The sequence below is a fragment of the Vidua macroura genome, chromosome 1 (genome assembly GCF_024509145.1).
Source record: "Vidua macroura isolate BioBank_ID:100142 chromosome 1, ASM2450914v1, whole genome shotgun sequence".
NCBI lineage: Eukaryota > Metazoa > Chordata > Aves > Passeriformes > Viduidae > Vidua > Vidua macroura.
In genome coordinates, this window is record NC_071571.1 from 4,646,674 (window position 1) to 4,670,689 (window position 24,016).

At 48.4% G+C, this 24,016-nt stretch overlaps 1 protein-coding gene across 2 annotated transcripts in view; it reads right to left on the reverse strand.

Annotated features, from left to right (window-relative positions):
* Positions 1 to 24,016, reverse strand: part of LOC128815543 (mitogen-activated protein kinase kinase kinase 3-like) — a 77,136-nt gene that overhangs the window by 5,856 nt on the left and 47,264 nt on the right. For both annotated transcript variants that reach the window (XM_053992358.1, XM_053992350.1), the window contains exons 6-14: positions 20,912 to 21,025; positions 19,286 to 19,397; positions 11,836 to 11,969; positions 9,156 to 9,229; positions 6,929 to 6,996; positions 4,893 to 4,985; positions 3,756 to 3,950; positions 2,779 to 2,927; positions 2,074 to 2,205 (exon numbers count right to left, since the gene is read on the reverse strand). In XM_053992358.1, the coding sequence (XP_053848333.1) occupies positions 2,074 to 2,205; positions 2,779 to 2,927; positions 3,756 to 3,950; positions 4,893 to 4,985; positions 6,929 to 6,996; positions 9,156 to 9,229; positions 11,836 to 11,969; positions 19,286 to 19,397; positions 20,912 to 21,025 (1,071 nt within the window). The remainder of the gene's footprint in view (positions 1 to 2,073; positions 2,206 to 2,778; positions 2,928 to 3,755; positions 3,951 to 4,892; positions 4,986 to 6,928; positions 6,997 to 9,155; positions 9,230 to 11,835; positions 11,970 to 19,285; positions 19,398 to 20,911; positions 21,026 to 24,016) is intronic.

A 24,016-nucleotide genomic window follows, 5' to 3' on the forward strand; every position in this document is an offset into this window, starting at 1 on the left:
GCTCAAACTGGTGTGATGGTATTGATCAAAGAGGAAAGGGAGCAGGGGTGCAGACATTTATCATCTGCAGCAGGTTGATCCCCTTGGTTTTAGCTGGATTTTTGGGCCATTTGGAAATGGATGTGTCTCACTGTGTCAGAGAGCTGGGTTTTAACAGGGATGAACCAGAGGCAGATTTGGGGTTCATACTCAGCTCTACCTCTGGTATTCAGGTCAGCTGGTAACTGGGAGGGGAAACTCATCCTGTTTCTGCCTGTCCTTCAGCTCTGGGGTTGATCCAAGATTGCCAGTCCTGTTCTGGGAACAGTGGCTGCTCTGCTCCAAGCCAGCCCATCCAACTGTATCAGCTTTTCCACATCCACCCATCTCTGCTGCTGCTCTGCCCAGCTACTGTTTTGTCTTCTTTTGAGGCTGGTGCTGATCCTGTGGATGGGTCTCTCCTTTTCCTCTCTCAGCACTGCCGAAGCAACCTGAGATGCTCTAAATGACCCCCTCAATACAACCTGTATGCAGGGTATGTTCCCTCACCACAACCAAAATAGATTTATTATCCTGCCCTCCCTCACCCTGACTAGGGGATATCAAACAAGAAGGGGAAACTGGTTCTTGGAGGCCTTGGTCAAATGGACCATTCTGTTTTCCAAGCATAATTTAAAAAACAGTTTATAGGCAGAACAGAAACTATAGAGTCAGCTATTAACTGAGGGCTGTCAAAAGAATGGCAGCCTCAGGGTGCACCCAAACTTGGCCCTGTGACCATTTTGCCAAGCTGACTGTCTTAAACTGGAAGCTTGGCCAGACCCAGCTTTGCAGAGCTGCTGTCCTGCACGGTTTGGGAACTCCCTCACTTCCACTGACCTTGGAAACCAGAGCCCCGAGCTGCTTTTGTCAAATGAGCTGTTGTTGCAGCAGCAAAGTCAATCTGTATTTGGTCAGTGCTCAGCTTTATCATTTAAAAAAACAAACATTGAATTTCCAGCCCTGCTGGACACTGCCCCAGCATCAAATGCTGGTTTCCTGGCTGCTAACAAACATCAGCACGCTGTGGAATAAGCAGCAAGGGGACTGCTGGAATTCCTGGGATTCACTCCTCTGGGTCCACGCCTTGTGGCAGGGCCTGAAGGCAAGATGCCCACAGGGACAGAGGGAGGACAGGGCTTGGAAGGGACTCAGAGGCATGGAAGTCCACCTGATCACTCACATGCAATATGCATTCAGAGAGCCTCTAGCACATTTATTTAATGACTAAAATCGTTTGCAACCAAATGACTTAATTGTCCCTTCTGACCTTACAAATCTCTGTATAAACAAGGGTTTATTCTCCCACACTCTGGGGAACAAATCCAGCTGGACAGAAGGGACTTAGGAGAACACATCCTCCAGCAATGTAAATAGCATTATGCTGTTTTACACCATCAGTCTAATGGCTGATGTAATTCACAAGATCCCAAGCACAAAGAGATGCTCAATTCACCCATGCACATTCTCCAGCCCCTGCTTAAACTCCCTCAAAGCATTCTGATCTTTTTCCCCATAACTATTTCATCCTATATCAGCAAAGCCACAAATTGAAGCCACTCCTGCACAAGATAATGCTGCCCACAAAAACCTCTGTCCTCAACAGAAGACTCTAAGTGAATACCACTGTTTCTAATACACACGTGCTGAAAGCCACAAATAATTGGTGACAGCTGTGGGTGGACAGTTGTACTATTAGCTTGTCCTGCAGGGATTTGCAGTAAATACTCAAGGATGGGCTCAGGCCACAGTGTTTGGAGCAGGATCTGGATCGTGTCCCACATTCACCAAGCTCAGATTCCAGACTGTGAACACACCCTGCTTCAGGATTCAAACCTAAAACCTGCCTGCAAGGCTTTTCATTTCACCCAGTGCTTGTTGACATCTGACTCCCATCTGAGCTGTCCCAAGCCTTAGGGATGCATCCACTGCTTTGGTTTGGTTCATCAGCTACAAAACAGCTCAGCTGGACAGATACAAACTTCACCAAAGTCCAGGAAACTCTAAATCTGTTTTCTGCCACTCAGGACAATGTTTAGCAGGAACCACACTTACCCCTGGCATGTATTCCACAAAGATAGACAGTTTCTTCTCCTCAGGATCCCGCAGACACCCGTAGTACTGCACGATCCTGTCGTGACGGAGAGTCTTCAACAGCTGAATCTCACATTCCAAAGCATTCACCTCCTGTAACAAACCACACAGGCTTCCTGATGAAAGGGAATGATGATGTCTTTGGGAACGTGATATAAACACTGCTCCATGCTGAGCAGTTTTTGTAGCAGCTTTGAAGCTCTCCACAAACACACTGGCCACGTGAGGCTCAGAAATAAGGAGCACTGCCCTTAAAGGAAAGGCAAGGAGAAAGACAGGGCTTGGCTTTGAGACAGGCTTTTATTTTAATTATTATCATCATTATTATTATTACTTGTGTTTAAGGAGTTTTTCTGGAAAGATTTCAACAAAGTCACTAAGCAGAATGGGGAGAAGGTGAAAGGAGCAGGAAGGACAAAACTAAGGAAGATCCGACAGACCTGCAAGAGATGATACCTGACACAGAGCAGGCCAGTGTAGCCAAGGAACTGGGAGGCAGAGAAGTCACCAGGGCACTGTGACTGGTGCCATGAGACATTCAGAACTACTCCAGAGAGGGAAAACAACACCCTGTCTCCACACACTGCCTTCCAGGGACATGGACACCTCTACCCCCAGCCCACAGTTCCCCAAGGTGCTGCAGGCCAGCCCTGCCCTTGTACTCACTTTACTTGTCTCCTGGCTGTCAGGGTCGAAAGGCACCTGCTTCACTGACAGCTCCCTCCCAGTGTCAGCATCATAGCAGAGATAAACTTCCCCAAAAGCTCCTCTTCCCAGCAGCTTCCCCAGCCTCCAGTTCACAGGTGCCTGCAGAGCTACAGGGGAGAGGAGAGGGTTGAGAGAAGAGCACAGCAGGGAAACCCTGCACAGCACCCTTCAGCATCAGGGTCCACCTGACCCTACAGGGCAGTCAGTGAATCTCGCTCTCCCAGGTGCACCAGGACAAACTACACTGGTGCTATTGGTGTGGGGGGAATGTCTCCCAGTCTGCATTAGCATAAAGCACAAACAAATCCAGAAAAGTCCTATTTCATTAAGAGTCTTTCCTCTAAAAACTGTTTTCTTAGCCAATATTGGAATTTCCCTTCTGCAGTGGGAGTGTTTAGCAGAATACAGGATGGCTGAGCAGCAACCCAGGCAGAGACCAGTGAGCAGTTTTATCTCACTGGTCATTTCTAGGATGTTATCCATCACTAAACACACCCAAAATACACCAGATTCTACATCATGGGCAGTCTTGCAATAGCAGAAGAGCCTGCAAGACCATCTTTGGGTGCTGGGGTGACAGCAATGCAAGCCAAGGAACAGAAACTCTGGATGCATTTGCTCCCACATCCCAAGTCTTGTGGGAAGCTGACACACCCCACACTGACAGTCCAACACACAAGCAATCACCTGCAGCCCAGCAAACACCAGTGACCCCACACAGCTCTCAGCCAAAGGCCAAGGTAAGACACAGGGTGCTGGACTGAACCTTGCTCATGGCACAGAAGCTGGTGCAGTGTGCCTCATGCTGGGGGTGCAATCCAAGTTTACCCATGGCTGGCTTAGCTGATGTCCAGTGACTCAGCAGCTCACAACAACCCAATTTTGTGTCAAAGCCCAGCTCTGCTCTCGGGCACTCAGGGGTTTGGTTCACTCACAGTTCCTGGCTTTTGTAGGGGAGGTGCTGAAGGCCTGCAGACCCTTTTCACAATTGTTCCAACACTTGGGCCTGTACTCATCATACTGCAAGGTGCTGAGCTTGCTGTCCCCAGTAAAGCTCTTGGTTCTGCTGGAAGGGACCAGCTGAAACAGGTTCTCCTGTGGGAAGTAACTCCTGGGGAAAGTCCTCCGGCCTGCAGGGGAAAAGGGGTAAAATTACAGCCAGAACACACACACCAGCTTGGATCCACCAGTCACCACCTTCTCACAGCACTGCCCAGATCCTCACCTCTTGAAATTAAGCAAAGCAAGTGTAATGAAACTGAAGCAAAGGCCTGTGAAGATTTTAAATTCTATTTAAGAGGTGACAACATCAGGCATTGCATCTAATGTAGATGTTTCCAGAGGGGCTTGCAACAGTTTAATTACATCAGGGGGTTGGTTGGTTGTTAATCACAATTAAACACTGAACAGGCAGAGATTTACATTGAAAATTATCCCTGCCATCCCCTAAGTCCACATGCAAATGACCACACAGCAGGGCCAGACCTGCTTTCACAGGGGTGTCAGTGAGAGATGAAGCTCATTCTGGAAAGATCAATATGCTCTCTGCACATCCTCAGTACATTTTTCCCAAGGGAATTTTCACCTCCCACTACTTGCAGTCTCATATAGTGAAAGAATGAGCAGGAAAAAGATGATGGAGTTGGCCCCAAAGCTCAGAGCTCACCAGCTTGAAACAGAGAGGCAAACAGATACTGCTACCCTGAAATTGCTTGGGGATTTCCTATGGCTCAGTGAGAAACCTGCTGTAAAGGTCACAAAAATCATCCTCAAAAGCAAGCAATTTAGGGGAATAGGAAGGTTGATACTGCCAGGGATGAGAAATGCCAATCATCCCCATGGCTAAATTAAAACAGGAGGTGTAAGCAGAGGACAGGCTCAGCACTTCCCAAGAGCAGAGCCACAAGGTCTCACAGAGAACACCCTTCTGAATACACAAGTGAATCCCAAAGCACTTGCTGGTTCTCCCTTTATCAGAAACCTCTCCCTCCCAAGTGTTTCCAGCCCCAGGCACTGTCAGAAGCCCACAAGGACTGATCACCTCCCTCCCTGAGCCCTCATCATGTCCTTACCATCACTGTAGTCCTTGCGACTTTGGGAGAGATGGTACTGCCTCGGGAAGGTCCCACCTTTCCCAAACCTCTCACAGAATGGGATGTCAAAATCTGGCAGGAGGGAAGCAGACACAGATATTTCTGAGATCAGCTCAGTTGCAAATGCCCAGAGTGTTTCTTATGGGAAACACTGAGTTAGAGGCGAGAAGGAGGTGACAAGGTGTTCATTTACACAACCCTACACACCCCAAGCCTCCCTGTGAAATCTGCCCACAGTCACAAACTCTTCAGTGGAAAATCAGGGTTAGACACACTGCCCTTACTACCCCTAAAGCAGAGGTTTAAATACTGAATTTATGGACCCTGGCCCACATTGTTCAAGTGCAAGGCAGGGGATTAACACAGACCAGGCTTGGTTTCCAAGGTAGAGCACTAAAACATCTTATTTGCACTTGGAAAATGCAAAAAAAAAAAAAAAACAACAACAACAACAACAACAAAAAAAACAACAAAAAAAAAACCAGAACAAAAAAAAAACAACCAAAAAAAAAAAAAAAAAAAAAAAAAAAAAAAAAACAACCCAAAACTGTCAGGCAGGATTAGGCCTAGACACATCCACTCCAAAACCTTTGCTCTGATATCAGCTATTTCCAGGGAAATGCAAAAAAATCCAGCACTTGACTAACACCAGATAATATCTCCCCTCTTTCTTCTCAGATGTGACTCCTCCCCTCTGAAAGCCAATTTAAACCTCCAGAGCTCCAAACTTTTATATTTACTTGATTAAATGCTAGAGAGATAGAATATACAGAAGGGATTAAAGACCATCAGAGTTTAGACACTGGGTGATGAGAGAGACAGATGGACATGCAAGATAAGGACATATTTTTTTAATAAAAACCACAGCACAGGAAGTCATTGCTGGTAGCACCAAATAACTTCAGATTAAAATATCTGTCATTCCACCCCCTTCTTTCACCTGCTGTTTTTCCTCCATCCAATTCTAATGACACAGCCCCTTCTGACTGTTTGTTTGTCTTAGCCTGGGGCCAGCAGCCGCTCCTCAGAGGCCACTGCTGGCCTCTGCTGTATTTAGGTGTGATTGCCAAAAAGAGCACATAATGGCTGAAATATGGTCAGCAAGAGGAGCAACAAGGACAGGGCAAGAGGTTCTTGGTGAGCCACGTGTGAGCAACGGTGCCCAGAGGTGTCTCAAAGCAAAGTGCCACGGGGGAAGCATTAAAACCTTCAGCAACGAGGGCTGACTGCAGCTTCATCTCTGCAGCTCAATCTAGAAATCCTGCCTCAGGCCAGCAATGAGTTATCCTGCCACAGGCTGGCTGCCATTTGCTCATTTTTAATGGTGCAAGTCATTACAATATTACAGAGTTTCCATTATTTAACCAGCTGGATGTTTCTAAGTGATGAAGCAGTAACCTATGATCTGTGCAAGCACCAATACAGTTTCTTTCACAGCACTTGCACTATTGCAGATTATTATTCATGCAAGTGGAAGAGGTGTAACTCCCTAGAGAGTTGGGATTTGCTATGTAGGAAGTCGAGATCCTGAAGGGGCAACTCCCAGATGAGAAAAGAGAGACAAAATCTGATCCTACAAGGCTGTTCCCAGCTTGTCAGCACCTTGCAGTTATCTGCAAACACAAGAGCAACACCTTCCAACACAGATCTCTCAACAGCTTTCCTTGCTTGCACCCATCCACCTCAGGGCCCCAAGTGCCCAGTTTGGACTATTGCTGCTGTCAATTGATTCCCAAACCAGTCTCAAAGGTATTGCTGCAGAATCACAAAGGGTTAATTAAGACAAGAGCAGCCCTGCCTATGTTTGATGCTCTGGGCCTTTTGATTTTAGAGAATATTCATGTTTGATCATTGCAGGGTTAGTTCTGAAGGCTTACCCAAGCCATGGAGTTGGCTTGCTTGATTGCTTTTAATTACTTTTCATGCAGAGCCATCTCTCTAATAGTCTTTACCCAGCCTCTTTACTGTATGTTTTTTATACTTTTCATCAAATATAAACCACCAAGAGTGCTTACCCATGCAATCAAGACTGTCTTTGGGATGGCTCTTCCTTCCAGGAACAGGGGTTTGGGGAAAGGGAGGGCTGCAAAGGGATGGTAAAAAAAAAATATTTATTTATTATATCAGAACAGCTACGGAACTAATACACTAGGGAAAGGACAGGATAAACCACAAGCTGCACTGACCACTGAGCTCCCATCCTCCTCCTGCACAAGAATGAAGGTTGTTTTTTTGGCTGGATCACAGCTTGTTCCTATGGCAAACAAAAGGGATGGTGCAAAACCCACAGTCACCAGGCTGAAATGAAGCAGCCAAGGATCATCACCCCTGTGCAGGAGGCAGCACAGAAGGAGGGCCACAGGCTTCTGCTCCCTCAACGTCAAGTGTTCAAGCACACACCTCTGCTTTCCCTGAACACGGCCCAGCTGCTGCAGGGTACACACCAGAGTCCTTCAGCCATGCTCAGCTCATGCAGGTTTCCCTCCTGTCCATCATCACCTCTCACCTCCCTCACACACAGACTCTGCACCACCACTGGGAACAGGCAGCCGCCCACGGGACCAGGAGGGAGAGTGTGGCACTGTGCCTCAAGGCTCAAGGTCTTTAAACTACAGTGAGAGGATGGAAAAGCGCTGCAAGGGGATTTCTGCAATCCCAATTTCACCCCGGGCACTTCAAGAGTTGAGCATGTGAGTTTTCCACTCTCTCTTTTAACAATATGGGCACAGAGCAGAAAGCAGCTTTGTACGGTGCTCTGAAACCTACTCATGTCAAAGCAGATCACTGCTGTGGCAAAGAGCAGTTTGTGGTGCTGTTCCTAACCCTCAGCCTGGTCACTGAGCCTGTAAATTGCTCTGTCCTCTTGGGCTGATGCCATCCCAAACAACTGGCTGCAAGGCCTCCGACACCTCTTTGCAGGAATAGTCCCACTTACTCCTCTTCCTTGGAATAATACAGCCCTCCTTGTGCCTTTTCCAGCTCCTAGACCCATGACTGGACACATCTGCCTACTTTGGACATGAAATCAGGCCATGCCACCCTCTCACAGACAGAGAGCTAAAAGCCTAAAGCTCTCCTCTCAGTTCACAGCAGAGTGTTACAAACAGCCCGTGCTCCTTCTGCTGTTCTTCTTGGCAAAATCTGTGCAAAAGCAAAGCTGGGGCAGAGAGGTTGGGAACACAAGGAATCCAGCTTCGATACAGCCCTAACAATGAGCAAATACATCACAGGAAATTATTAAAAGCCACAAAAAGGAAATGGACCTTGATGCTGAGACAGGTCCAAAGCACACGGAGCTGCAAACCCGAAGCACAATCTACCCAAGGCAGGCCTGCTGGAACGCAGCCTTGGGGCTGTATGGCAACAGCAACAGCGGAAAAAAATAGACAACCTTTGATGCAGATGGAAAAAAAAATAGACTGCTTCCCAAAAGGACACTGTGTCTTATCCACAGCTCACCCTGCACAGCAGCAAACACAGGGATTCTGTGCACGTGTGAGCTGGGATCCAGCTCAGTGGCACCAGGCACTGAATCGCAGCCTGGGTTAGTACAACGTGTCCCAGTTGCTTCCTGCTGAGTAGCTAAACTTAGTTACTGCTCATCTGGTGTCCTCAGCACCTTGACTGACACATCTGTGGCTGCTGGCACTGCACAGGGGCTGCTGATTTTGCCAGTGGTCAGTGGAGAGCAGACAGCGTGCCCAGGGAGGAGGAGGCATGGAGAGGCTGATGGAATATTGACCTGGTGACTGCGGAGAGCCAGAGGGGAAGGAGGTGCTGTGAGGGTGGTGAAGCACTGGAACAGGCTGCCCAGAGAAACTGTGGATGCCCATCCCTGGAAGAGTTCAAGGCCAGGCTAAATGGAGCACTGAATAACCTGGTGTAGTGGAAGCTGTCCCTTCCCATGGCAGGGGATTGGAACTGGATGATCTTTAAGATCCCTTCCAACCCAAACCATTGTGTGATTCTCTGAGAATTTTCCTCTCAAAAGGCAAAAAAGAAAACCTGGTCACACAAAGCTAGGCTGTCTTTGTCCAGCTCAGATTACTGCAATTCAAATCATACCATTGCACAGACATCTGTGTTAGGATCTGGTTTTCAGCAATAAAGATAAATTTGTTTTGCTCAGGTGCATCCTCATCCCAACAGAAACCTCAGGGGTTGCCAGTGATCCTGTTGCTCTCCCGCTATGGAGCAGAGGCTGCAGTTCAGCTTGTGAACATGGTGACACACACAACTCACCTGTCCACAGACCTGTCCAGCGACTGGCAGCTCCCAGACAGCGAGTCATCAGGGCTGATGAAAGCTTCAAGCATCTGACAGAGAAAGAAAAGGGGAAACAATAAAACCAATACAGAGCACTGTAGCTCTCCAAGCTCCAGAACGAGCAGACCTCTGCAGGGTCATCCACTTATGATGCCTTCTCTGCATTATTGATCTTTCTAACTGCTACTTGCAGGTAGGGAAACTGAAGCAAAGATCATTAGCACCCTGATGTTCAAAGCGTGCAGAGAAGCCAAGGAGATTCAAAGTGCTCAAAGCATTTGTGAGAAATAATAATATTACTACTAAAGGAAAATATGTATCAGGACACAAATGATGTGCCCAAGGCCAAGTGGATACTGTGTACCATAGCCAGGACTGCAGCCCTGGGCTCCTGACTTCCCGAGCTGCCCTGGCACACGAGCCCAGCCTTCCTCCCTGCTGATAAGCGCAGCATCATCAGGGTTTTTGGCTGGAAGAACAGGCTTGGCACTAACCAGCTCAGTGAGTCAAAAGCTGCATTTATGTTGCTTCCTGGATGAGACATTGTACTGGCCAGGGTTATTTATAGCTGGTTAGTAACAATAGAGGGTTTGTATGGAGTGGTAAACCCTGGAGCTGTGTGCACTTCCACAAGGAGCAGAGCCTGCTCCAGGTCACACTGTGCTGCCAGCGGTGCCACGGCGGTGCCATGCTCCCTCCTGGCTGTGGACATTCACTAACCCCTGCTCCACAGCTCATTCCTGGGAAAGCTGAGCAACGAGGGTTAAACACCATGTGGAGCCACACTTTGCTGCTTCCCACATCACTCCTCCTTCCCCAGCAGGCTCCCTTTCCACAGGCTGTTCCCATCAGCCCTCCTCAGCCAGCTGTCAGCACAGCTCGTGCTGTATTGGCCATGCAGTCCCAGCTGCAAAGTGCAATTCTTCTCTGCTTCCTAGTTTTCACCCTAAAACCTCTTTCAAAATGCACTAGGCCAAAGAGGAGCAAGCACTCTGATAGAAGCCACTCCCCACCTCTGCCAGCCATGCCAGGTCTCTTCCAGCAGTTAAAGCTGAAACAGACTCATTTCTCAAAAGCATAAAATTGGGAATTGGAGCATGCTCCATATTCAGCCTCTGTTCATCTGCCAGGCTGGTCTCAAGACCACAGTTACATCACAGGCTTGCACAGGGGCATTCCCCAAAAGGCAGCGAGCTCCAGCTCCTGAGTGGTTTTGCATGAAGCACATATGGAAGCAGCAGTACAAGAACATTCTGAAGGCAAAGCCCATATAGGGAAAAGCATAGCTGCTCAATGAGGAAAGACAATAAACCCCAAACCATTCCCCAAACCCCTTTTCCTTGCTTTTACTTCACCAGCAAAGGGGCTGTGGGCCACCCACAGTGCGATGCTGGGGAAAAGCAAGGAGAGCATCTGGGAACCTTCATCCGGAGCAGGCTGAGGGCTCTGAATTAATGGAGCTCCACAAACAGCCAGCGAAGCTGGGCTGATTTACACCCAAGGGGGTCACGGGGACCCTCCCCCTGCACACACATACACTTTGTCTTAATCCTCCCCAGCATGTTTTGGAGGCATGTGAAAACAATAGAGAGCCAGCTTTTGGCTGCAAGGAGCACACGATACATCTGGACTCTGACGCTGCCAAGACTCACCCGGACTGACTTCTTACTTTATTAATGGCTGTATAATAAACTGTTGAAAACACAACTTTGCCATGGAAACACTGGCACAGCCTGCATGCAAATGTGGAGCTAGTGGGTGCTTTTGAGTGTAGGAAATACACATCTCCTCAGGAACATCCTTGGGGACCAGCATAGCAACCTGATGGATTGAATTTAGTGCCTTCCAGATGTCCCTCCATGCCCCTCCTGCAAACTCTGGATTCTTGGTCCTGTGTTCCCAAGAGCTTTGTAAGAATGACATGTGCTCAGACAGCCTAGCTGACTTCACGGGATCTATACTAAGCTCTTCAGAGCTATAGGCTGAGCAAAAATGCAAAAATGAGGGGGAAGTATAAGCTGCTCCCACTGTGGTCCCTTGACACTGCAGAGTTTCCCTCACTGTGGGTACCAAATTGACTGGAGGATGAGGTACTGCTCAGCACTGAGGATCTTGCTGCTCTTTTTTTACTGAGGCACTGGAATATACAATTTCCTTATTAAGAGAGTTAAAAAAAATATAAATGGGGGAGGGATAGAAACACAAAACCATAGAGGCTTTGGGCAGAGCCAAGAACTGTAACTGGAGCTCAGGCAGAAACACCACACGGGAAGCAGCCAGAGCTGCTGATGTCCCCAGGCTGTTGCAATTGCCGGCAATCGGTTGCTTGGCACATTCCCTCATGGTCCTGGGATCTGGGAATGCTGTGGCCACAAGGACCTGGCAGCTGGTGCACACGTGTGCCCCAGATCTCTGCCGCTCCAGAGCTACCTGAGGTTCCCGGGCACACTTGCCATTCCCACTGCCTCTCAGGGCTCCTGGAAATCAGACTTCCCCAGGCATGTCAAGCCCGGGGGCACCCATTCCTGGAAAAAGCTGGCCTGAGCACCAAGCACAGGCACTGCCAGAATGCAATGGTGGGAGCAGCACTCCCAGGGCAGCCTCCTCGCAGCCAGCAGAGCTGTCCCCGTTGCAGCCACGCCCCAGCCCCACTCACGTTCTGGTCCATGGTCTCGGGGATGAACTCGCCCTCGCTGTTGATGCTGGTGTAGGATCCCTGGCGGGCGATCTGCTGCTGCTCCTCGGGAACGCTGCCCGGCGGCGGAGAGCTCCGGCCAGTGTGCAGAGAGCCTGGGACAGGGACAGACAGGGCTCAAGGAGGGAACCCACCAACCCAAATCCTTCCAGAAACTCTGTTCCAGTGATCACAGAGGATCGTAAATCAAGAGACCCCTGACGGGAAGAAATGCTGATGTCTGGCTCCAGATCAGAAGGCTGAAGGATAGCTTTATTAAAACTATACTATATTACATTAATAGACTATTTAAAGGGATACTATCCCATTCTACATACTTACTTTTTAACTTACTATATCTAACTAACTCTAACAAAACCTGTGATTTTTTGTTGAGAGTCTGAGGCACAATCGGATCTGATTGGTTATTGAACTTAAATAACTTTTACTAGAATTTAATCAAGTAATCACTTCAGGTAAACAATGTCCATACCACATTCCACATGGGGAAAACAAAGGAGCAGAAGTAAAGATTGTTTTCTCTTCTTCTCTCTGTGCTTCTCCTGAGATACAAAATTATGTCTCTCTGTCCAGAGAATGTGAATGCCACAACAGAGCTCCTGGAGATGCTGCTGGGTCTGAACTCATGAGGATGGGAATGGAGTTAGAGGTGTGATGCTGTTTATGGGCATGCTGCAAAGCTTTAGCAACAGGGAGGGTTTGTAACTTTGGGACCATACAACATGTAGCAGACTTGACCTTCAACACACCCTGGATCCTAAGAGCTGTCACTGTATCCAGGTGTGATGCTAGAAAGGAAAGAGGTCTGGGAGTTCTGCTGTGATACAATCAGTCAGTCTCAAAGCAAACCACAAACCCACCTCCTCTTTGACCTCTGGGGCAGGTCACTGCCTTGTCCAAGCACGTGGGAAACAGCCTGGCTTTGGTCAGTGCAACATCACTGAAACACTTGTTATATGGAAAACAACTTGCACTCAAATACCCTCTTCTCCCCTCTTTCCCTACATGAAAGTAAAGACAAAGGAAAACCAGCCCTCAAATCCAAAAACTCCAGGGCAGGAATGACCTAAGGGATCAGTTTGTCTCATTTTTGACCAAGGGAATTGTTTCCCCTGACTATAACCCCAGAGCCTCTATCCTGTGCATCCTATGCACAGACAGCAAAGTTTCCACTGGCTCCCTCAGGGGCTCGTTTAGCAGAAGGTGATTTCCATTTTGCACCTGGGAGAGAACCCCACAGCTTCTTTATGAAGTTGCTCCATTCCTCCTGTTTATTCCCCCAAATCCACCCTATCCTTGTGCCTTTTCCAACTTTAGGGATTGCTGCCCTTGTTTGGCCCAGCTGCACAGCCTTGGCTCTGCTTGACTGCCTGCAGTCCCTCCCCTCCACCCCTGTGCTGTCATCACTCGATGGCAAGGAACTGCTCACAGAGATCCGTGTGGATCCGTGCTGGAGCTTCAGCTGGCATCGTGCAACGTGAGCTTTCACACAACACAACAACAACTTGTTTTCATGCAGACTTCTGAGGAGCACACATCCTTGAGGAGATAGAAAGCACATGCAGATGTGTTTCCTCACATTTTGTATCCATTTTGTGGCACTCTCGCTGGTTCTTGGGTTCATTACCACCATTTGCTAACAACATGCCCAGGGCTGAGCACAAGAGAAAGGTACTGGGAGGGGGCCTAGCCCAACATGGAAAGTCAACACTGATCTGTCAACACAGCACTTCTGCCTCTTCTGCATGGCAGTTGCTGTGCCAGATGGATCTCTGGAATAAATCCATCTGCGTGATCAACGCTACCAGCCCGAGTTCCCACCTTTCACTTAAGCAGATACACATCAGGAGCTGTGGATGTTAACAGTGTCACACCAGCATTAAAGATCATTAAACCAGGCCTTTTTGCTGGATTTACACCAAACACACAGATTTGTCTGTCCCATGCTACATCTTCCTTCTAACTCCTTGCTTAGATTGTAAAAATAAAAGTCATATGGCTTTGAGTTACTTTTTTTTTTTCTTCTTCCTATTTTCTCCTTCACAGATTTCCTGCAGGATAAGAACACAGTGAAAAAAGTCCAACTGAAGTAATGCCAAGATCAAGAGGAGAGAAACTCTTGAGTGCTGCAGCACTCATAACGAACTGGCTTTCCACCAGCCCTAAAACAAAACCAGTTGGGAAGTACAGCATCCTCTCTTTGAAGATAAATAAATAAACTTTTAACTGTTGAGCAGTTCAGACACCCTGAATAAATCACTGCATCAGCAGCCCCTCGTTTGCTTAGCAGATCCAATCTGGAGTGCAGCACAAGGACATTTGAGTGGTTCTTGCCCCAAAAAGCTGCTGGAGGATTTAGTGAGGTGTAACTGCTGTATCTTAGCTCTGCTGAGCATTTCTGTTACTGCTGCATCGAGGTGTGGATCTGCTCATGCACTACTGGGATCTCTTGCTCCAACAACCCACTTGCTATCCAGAAACCCTTTGACTACGATTTCACAAAGATCTGTACGTGGCCTGTTTGACTCTGAACCCAGGGAGTTAAACCAGATTTATCACAAGCACAAAGACTTCCCATGATCTCCCATTAAGCCTTTCCCTGTAACAACTGCTCCCAGCTATAGATCAGCTGTGTTTGACCTTCCAGAGCCACATTTCCTGCCAAAAAACTTTAAAAGGGGATAAGACACCAGCTATTTCCCAGCAGGTAAGGAAATTAAACAAAGTGCTTAGGCTTTTGCATGCTTGTAAACTGTGGGAGTGAAGCAGATCCCTTTTCAGCCAGGCTGTTTGGGTAGAAGTGCTGCCCAAAGTAATTTTTGCAGCTTCACACCTCCAGGAGCACTGGTTGCTGCTGCTTTGCATCCATGCATGTTCTTCCACCTGGGAGAAACATGGGGAGGTGCTGGCAGCAGAGCTCTGGAGCTCAGGGTTGATTCCCCACTCCAGCCCTGTCCTGCTCTGTTAACAAAACCTCAGGCAATCCCAGTGCTGCTGGAGGAGGGGAGGAATGGAAAACAGGGGTCAGAGAAAGAGAGCAACAGTGGTACTTTCATGGCAGGCTTAATTCATAGTGGGGAAAACACACTGGATGTATTGGATAATGCTGATTAATCCACCCTGAGGCAGAGGAAGAAACAGACAGAAAAGCCCAGATGTGCCCGTTTGACACATCACAGATGCTCTTCACACTTGACCTAATAATACTCAAGAAACAGCAGCAGCACCAGGCAGGGAGAGGAGACCCCCAAGGGACTGTCCCGGGGTCTATGGGACAACATGTCAGCTCCAGTGGGGATGGGGCTGGCTGTGAGGCACTTCTGTACAGGCAGAGTGCTGGTCAGATCTCAGCAGCTCTGTTTGGGATTCCTGAACTCAGACTTGGCCCTGGTTGAGCGGCTGACCTCAGTTACCCTCTGCAGCAAGGTGCTCTGGGGAGGGATTCCTGCTCCACGTTACACACACGAATGTAAAGCCATAGATTTGAGACGAGAGCACAGCGTGTCCTGAGGACAGAGAACCAGGACAGCACGGAGACTCAGAGTCACTGCTGGCACCCACTGGGGCCTTTCATGTTCCCTTCTGATATTTTGATTGAAGAAGTGCCTTTCATGCAGTATGTGCAGAGCTCGTGGTGCTGCACGTACAGCCAGCTCCCCTGTGCCAGGCTTGGCTTCCCTCCGCCCCCGCATTCCCTGGCTTCATCTTCCCCTGCTCTTCCCAAAACTTCACCCACTAGCGACCAGCATCCAGCAGGGAAGAGAAGCCCCTGAGCAGACAGACCTGGGGAGGGTTTGCTGGCAGCTGCCACCACTCACAGCTGCAGCCACAGGGAGCCCAGCCCTGGGATGACGTTCCCGAACAAGGGACACGACGTCAAGATGTGCTGCTCCTCTGAGCCCTGGCAGAAACACCAGGCTCAGGACAGGGCTGCACGGGAGAAAGAGAGAAACCTGCTGGAAATTTCTCTCTCTGGGCCTGTCAAGATGAGCTGTGAGCAGATGGATAAAATCTTCCTTAATTTCTTCTTTTCCAGTGGGATCCCTACAAGCCTCCCTCCTTCTCCTTGCTGATCCTTCTGAGCATGGATTTCTACATTTTGATTTGAGGCAAACTTAGGGTACTTTTAAACTAATAAGCAAGACAGAACCTACTTTCTAGCTCTAAAGCAGCTGGCATGATGCACATAGATAAATTTTCCTCCTCTTCTCAAAACAGAGCAGGTGTCACCCATCCTAACTCCTGCAATACTCCTGGTCTGGAGAGAGCTGGCAGGCACATGAAACCATGGCTCAGCAGCCTGGTTTTTCATGAAAAAAACAGTAAAATAAAGCTTCTAGTAAATGTTTCTATTGAAATGGTGATGCTGGAATATGGCCGTTAAATAATTTTTGGATACTGTTCTGAAACATGTATTTCTTCAAAGTAAATAAAAACAATCCTCAGTTATCTGAAAATCCAGAACCCAAAAAGTTTTCTTTTTTCAGTTCAAGTTCCCTTGTGCTTTTGCTGGCCACCAAAAAACTGGAAGGGGATTTCCACTGAAAAAGTTTACGGGAAAAAAAAAAAAAAAAGAAAATATTGACTTTGCATAAGGTTTTTCAGGGACACGGCACGAAGACATTTTCTGCCCAGCAGAAGCAAAAATAGCTAAATCTTCCCCAGAACATCTACCTCCCTTCCAATGTGCTTGTGCCAATTACATACAGTTTTATTATTTTCCACTGCTGTTTACATGACAGAGTCAGCAGAAAAACATGAGACATCTCAGAAACACAGAGAACATGACCCTGAATTACTTTTTCTTATAAATACACTTTAAATCTCCTTTTAAATGTGGTTTCAAGAAAAAAGCTGAACTGAATTAAGATCCTCTTTTGATAGCAACCACTTTGATGACAGCAGAAGGAAAACACTGTGAAATGCCTTGTGACTGCAAGGGAAGAAGAGTTTCTCCTGCAGAATTCCCAGCCTCTTAGGATGCCTTTTGACTATGCACCAAGTTCAGTGAAATCCCCACTGCAGGAAAACAAAACACAGCATCATGTCTGTCTGTCTGCTCCCTGATGCTGGGTTTTATGCTCCATTTGAGATGCTGCTCTGCCTTTCAGCTTGCTGGAGTTTCTGCCCAGCTGCTGGATCACCCAGTTCTGACTCAGGAGGTCAAAAATGCATCTGCTGGATTGTGAGCACCCCCTAAGCAGAGCTGCAGCAGCTTCCTACAGACCCCAGATAACCCAAAGAGAGGAGTGACCTTCTGTTGTCACGCTGAGGGCTTGCTGAAACCTCTTGCAAGACTGATGGTTTACATAGAAAAAGGAACAGGTATGACTGATGCTTGGGCTGGTTACTTTTACCACCTGACCACGTAAAAGTGTCAAGGACTCAGAGTTTGGCACATCAGCTCCTGAAAATCCCAACATTAGCACACTCTGCATCCCACAGCTGGTGCTGCCCAGTGCTCCTCCTCCGTTATCTTGACTAAAGCAGCACATTATATCCATTCCTCCACTCTGCTCTTCAAGCATTCCCCCAAAATCCATTTGTACCTCAGGTTCTCACCCTTGCAGAGCTGATATCTCACCCTTTGTCTGCCTTGCCTTGGCTCAGGGCATTCTTAAGGCAGTGACACCTCACAGTCAGTGGTGCAGAGCTGGTCAGGAGCCAGCAGCTCCAAAACAGGAAGGACAGGCCAAAGCATGGCAATAAAAGTTGGTAGGAAAGGCTTAACTCTTCAGGAACCCATCTTCCCACTAGCACAGCTACACATGGAATCAATCCTGGCCATCATGCTCAGGCTCACACATCAGTGACAGCTCCCAGTGCCACAGCTCTTTGCTCATTATCAGCCTAACATGTACCAAAAAAAAAAAAAGAAAATGCAGCAGACAAGTTTTGCTCACAGCATTTTCTGCTGAGACTCTGCTTTATGTGTGCATTTCATTCAGAGCCATCTAGTGACTCTGCCAAACTCTCAAAAACCATGTGAGCTAGGAAAGAAAAAATAGAAAAAGACAAGCCTGGTACATTCAAACACCAGGCTCAAGGAGAGCCCTTGCACATGTGCCATCCACTCCTGGCATCAGTGAGAGCTGGGCATGGCTGCATAAAGGGTATGCTGGACCTTCCCTAGAAGAACATTCTCTGTACATCTTGTCTGAGATGCAGCAAAGCACAGGACATGTTATCAGCACAGGCTATGAAAGAGAGAAGGGGCGAGTCCTTGGAGAAAAACACTCATTTGTTGCACAGAGAAGAGTTTGGAAGTATTTACTGCCATATAAGTACAGAGGATCTTTAGAGGATGAAGTATTTCTCCATGTGTATTTCTGAAGGGGGGCCCCACTTCATTCAAGGCTGTCAGTTCTACAGCTGGCAAGTACTTGCATGAAAATTATAAAGATCTGTAGAAATTACCCTATAACCTGCACCCACAGACACAACAGAGAACGTTCACTGTGTGAAAAAGTCATCCATCCTGCCTGCAGGCTGGAATATGAATAATTATACTCCTGCTATACAGTCCTACATGCTGCTTTAACAGCTCTGCACAAGGCACCCTGCTCTCTACAAAATCCTCCAAGGTTCTTCACACAAAAGCTCCTACAGACAGCTGACCAACAGGATTTCAAAAATCTCAGAGAATTTTAGAAAGCAAGGAAAGCATAAACTCAAGCCCAGAAAACTAAAGAGAAAACCACACAAGGCTACAAACCAACTCCAGTCCCTGCAGGGCTGCAAGAGCAGATCAGGTGTTTGCCAGCCTGGTTTCAGGGGTTGCAGGTACCTACTTCCAGCACCTCTGCAATGTTACCACTGCACACATACCCCTGAAAAATCCCAGAAACAGCTACCACAGATGTCATTTCACCCACAAGAACAGACTGGTGGCAGACAGACACTTATTTGGTCTTTATGTGGTGAAGCTGGTCCCAGACCAGGAGCTAAGGAGCCTGAGCCCACTCAGCTACATTTTCCTGCCACCTGAGAAAGGGGGACAGATATCAGAGAACAACAGGAATTTAAAGGTTATTATTAAAGGAATAACCAAAGGTCCCAAACAGCCTTGGCTTTCTACAGATTATCACTCTTCACTTTGATAAACCTCAGTGGAATCAAATTAACTGGAAATTTTTATCACTGCATTTCCCACCCCCAAACTACACCCCAGGTCCCCCATTCTCTTCACTTCTGTGCTCAAAGCAACTCTGCTCAGCACAGCCTCACCCGACCTGCAGAATCTCTTCCTCAGCCTGAGGACGAGCAGCAACTGCTCTGAGCCACTCTGGGGGACATCAGGGTGGCCATCCAGACTGTAACACCCACGGGGTTGTGACAAAAAAGGGGGGAGAGGCTGGTGGCCAGGTTGAAACAGCACAGAACTCCCCAGAGAGCATTGTGTTTCACTGACCTGTGGAATACTTGCGCGTCCTCTCGGAGTCTTTGTACAGGGATCCCATGATATCGCCCATGGATCTGGAGATCCTCATCTCATGCTGCTTGCTGTTGTTGGGCTGCAGGAGCTGGTAAGCAGACAAAGGGAATGAGCAGAATTGGCCAGAGCCCTGTGGACACACCATGTGAAACCCTGTATTTGGCTCCCCGTGACCCTATTACCCAAGAACTATTAAAAAAAAAAAAAAAAAAAAAGAAAGAAAGAAAGAAGACATGCACGTAATCTGAAGTGATCCAAAAACCATTCACAAACAATCCACGTCTGCTAATAAAACAGTCTAATAAGATTAAGCTCCCACAGATAATGGCAAATACAGATATTTCACATAAAAGACTGCACTCCATTATCTCCAGATAGGTACAGAGACTAATCACTGGACTGAAAACACTTGCAATCCCAAAATCAGCACCTCTCCTCCGTGCTCCCTAGACTCCAGTGGCAGCTGAGGCACTGCACAGGTTCCTCTGCAACAGGACAGAGGGACAAAGAGGGGAAAGGTCAGGGAAGACAGGTAAGGGAAGAGCAAAGAAAAGCATATCCAGCTGGTAACCTGGTAGTGGCCAGGTTTTACTAAGACCACACATTACAGTGCACTGTGATTTTATGATAATTTTATGTATGGCCTCAGAACCGTGTGCTCTCACACACAGGAGCACGGCCACATGCTTCAGGAAGAGGTGGAGCTGCTCTCAAAGGCAGGCAGGAATCTACCTGGCTCCTCTGCCCTCAGCAGCTGACTTGCACTACTGCTGTGCTCCCACAAATTGCCCAGCTTCCACCCAGGGTTTAGGAAACCCCAGCTCAAGGCTCAGTTTCCCCTGGGACTCTGCTCCCTGCACTTCCCAAGCCTCTCAAAAGGAGTGGAGAAGCTCCAAGGGCTGTGAGCACCCGCAGTAGAATGGGGATAAGTGAGTTTCAAGACTCCCAGTCTCTCCAGTACTTCTAGGAAATAAAAAGAAGAATCAGAGTTGCAACATCTACAAATCCCTTGCTTTACAGCCCGTGCTTGGGGCAGCACGACATGTGCTTTGGCAAGACACTCTGTGCAAGCGAGGTCAAGCTAACAGGCTTAACTGCAAAACCACTGAGCTCAGGAAAAACTAATAAATAAATAAAGATGGAAAAAAACCCAGACAGATCTGCATGAGACCGAAGGATTCTCCAGTTTGCTCTTCCCAGCCTTTAGCACCGCTGCAGCACGTGGAGGGAACAGTCCCCACGCTGCCACCCAGCATGGCAAGGGCCAGGGCATCACCCTGAATACAGAGGAGAGGTGAAAAGGAATGGTGGCAGCATCTCTAGAAGGAAAGCACAAGGAGTCCTCTCAGCGTTTAACCTTGTTTGAGGGTCAGCCTGGTATTTAACCCCTCACAGGATGCAGGAGCCAGAGGGAGCTGAGCTCAGCCTCTGGGCTACTATCACAGGAAGATTTCTGAGCAGCTGAGCCAGAGCAGGGCTGACCTCCCTCATAAGCAGCCTGCCCTCTGCTCTGCACCGCCAGGAGACTCTTTTCCACTCCCCAACACAATAACAAGGCATCTCAGGCCGGACACAAAAGAGCAGAGAAGGTGAAGGGCTCACATTCGCTTTCTTTGGAGCGCTCACAAGGATCCGCAGGCTCTTCAGGGAAGGGCTCAGCTCCAACTGTTCCATCGCTTCGTCCAAATCTTCCTGGGATTTCAGTGGGATCAGGAGCTGGAAGGGATTAAACAAACACCAGAGGATGGCAATGTCACACTTTTGGGTAAACAGGAGCCAGATTCTTACAGGGAGCAGCTTGGGAATCGGGGGATGAGGGAGGAACCCAAGGAGGCGATGGAAAACGGGGCCCCCGTGCCCTCCAGCTCTAATATTTTCTTCCAAGACCTCATTTACCAAGGAACAGACACAAAAAAAAGTCACAACAAACAACATCTGCAAGGAGAAAGCTTAAATGTCACACCAGCGATCCAGCTAGTGGGAAAGGGAGAGGGCTGAGATGAAACCTTGGGCTTGCTGCCTGCTACTCTGGGGCTGCTCTGATTCTGCAGGCAGGACCTGCTGCTACCCAGCCCCAAAACAACCCCATGTGTTCTTGCTGGGTTGATGGTCATGCAGTGGTGCTCCAAGACACCAGTGAGTTGCAACCAAGGATATGCTCTGGCAGATGCTTTGTGTCCTTCCCTGCTGCTGCAATCTGTGTTCCTGCACACTGACACAGCTCCCCAGTGTCTGGCCATCAGGTGAAACCCAGGAACATCCCACACATAAAAGTCTTTTCCTTTTTGATGTGAAAGGTGTGCATTGCTCTCCTTCCAAGAACCACTTCTTTCACTCCCAGCAGAACAAATTCAGCTTCTGCTCTTTATAAGAACAGAGAACTACACAGTGTCGTGTCTGTCAGGCAGCAAAAAATCTTGATGCTTTCCTGGGAAATGGCAGACTATTGCCCTCACACCTCCATGGGGAATTTGACCCTCCCAACCTTGCTGTGTGGTGTACCATGTCCTGCAGACAGCCTGCAAAGCCTCCGACGCCCGACACAGCTGCACTTCAGAGGAGCTCTGTGGCCTTCTGCTGCCCTGGGCTAAGATTAAAAGCACAACTTCTTGCCCCTCATTCCAGGATTTTCTGCCTAATCTCATACCAAACAGGCCCCAGCCTCTGCAGGTTGCCTCGGGCACTGAATCTGGCCAACACAGCACACGTTATTCTCATGCCTGTGCCAAAGTACACTGTAACTCCACTGACCAAAGGCACCGAGCAGCCACAGTTCCCAGCAGGCTCTCACTGCTCTCACTGGGAGCCACAGCTTCCCAGAACTGCTGAAAAGTGGCTCAGCCCTCTGGGTGATCAGAGCTCCTGCCACCAGCCACAGCAAACCCACCTCAGAGCAGCTGCCACACAAGGTGACACTCACAAGCCAACTGGGACAACCTTTTTGATCCCAGGGTGTTGCCAAGGGTTTGGCTGTTGGCCTGTAGGCAAATACACCTCAGACTGTGTGCTCTTGGCCTTGTGGCCAAGAAGGCCAGTGACAGCCTGGGGTGCACTGGGAAGAGCACTTGCAGCAGGTCAGGGAAGGGATCCTGCCCCTGTGCCCAGCCCCGTGAGGCACATCTGGAGTGCTGTGCCCAGCTCTGGACTCGAGAGAGACAGGGAGCTCCTGCAGCAGGGCCAGCTGAGAAGGAAGATGAAGGGATTGCAGCATCTGTCTTAGAAGGGAAGGCTGAAGGAGCTGGAGCTGTTCAGGCTCAAGAGGAGATGCTGAGAGGGGATCCCACCCCTGTCTGTGCCTGTCTGCAGGGAGGGCTCAGAGCAGGGACCAGGCCCCGCTCTGTGGGGTCCAGCAATGGCACAGGAGGAAGGGGTTGGAACTGATGCCCAGGAAGTTCCCCCTGGACATGAGGCAGAATTTCTTCTTGTGCAGTGACCAAGCTCTGAGGATTGTCCAGAGAGGCTGTGGAGTCTCCCTTACTGGGGATATTTCAGAACCATCTGGACACAATCCTGTGCCCTGTGCTCCTCTCTCTCTTCTTGACTCTGCTTAAGAAGGGAGGTTGGATCAGATGACCCTCTGTGGTGCCTTCCAACATTCTGTGATCCATTCTTGACCCATTCTGTGATCCTGTGATTTCCTCTCATCCTTCACTCCTATTTCAATGAACAACCTGTATTCCCCATAGATATCAGACAAAGATTGTACTGAGTATGTCTCCTAAATGCAGTGCTCAGCCTGCTCCCTTAATCAGTAGAGGTGGAGAGATTCCCTTGGGGCACTGCTTAACCCTCTTGAGGTTCACAAAGGCTCTGCCTCAAGCAGACAAGGCTCCCCCTCTACACACCCCCAGAGAGAACTGAGAATGGTGGAGAGCTGCTCTCCCTAGTTTCACCACCAAGCAGAATTTGACTCTGAACTCTAAGCTCAGCCCCACTGCTCACCCATCCCTTCACTGAGCTCCTGACAAGTGTTCAGAGCAGTCCCCCAGCTGCTGCTCTGAACAGAATGTTCTGTAGGTCATTCCATCTCTCTCCAACATCACAACATGAACATGTTTGCATGCCTCCTTCAGAGGAGCCAAAAACATCAGGGAGAAATTGCCCTCTTGTAAAAGGGACTGGAGCCAGTATTTAGCTTGGCTTTACCTATTACCCACATCTGGCAAGAAAATTCTGCTCCATTTGACTTCCAGACTGTGGCACACATGATTATCAGGAACAGGTATCTGCTAGGCATGAAACTCAAAACAGACTCATGCAGAACCATGGAAGTAATTGCCAGGGTGGATTTCCAGAAACTGGGTTTATTTGATCTAAAGACTGAGTAGCTGGGATTAACAGCAAAGTTTACCTACACAGAAGTTGAACAAACAGAGCTTATTGGATTTTTTTTCTTGCTTTTAAATAGTATCCTCCCCTGGAGCCTGATGTTTTAGTGGGGGACTTGATGGTCTCTCCACTGCAGGTTGAAAAAGTGAGGGCAAAGGGTGAGGTTTCACCAACTACAGCAGCACTGTCAGACCTCACTCTGTAAGACACCGCAGAAAGCCAAAGAATTGTAGGAAACAGGGTTGGGGAAAAATCGGAGAGGTCAATTAGTTCATCTTCCTGCCCAATGCAGGACCAACTGGCATCAACAATTCTCGACAAATGTTTGTTAAATACACTTTTATCTCCTCCCTCCCCCTCCATAATGCTGCCTCTGCC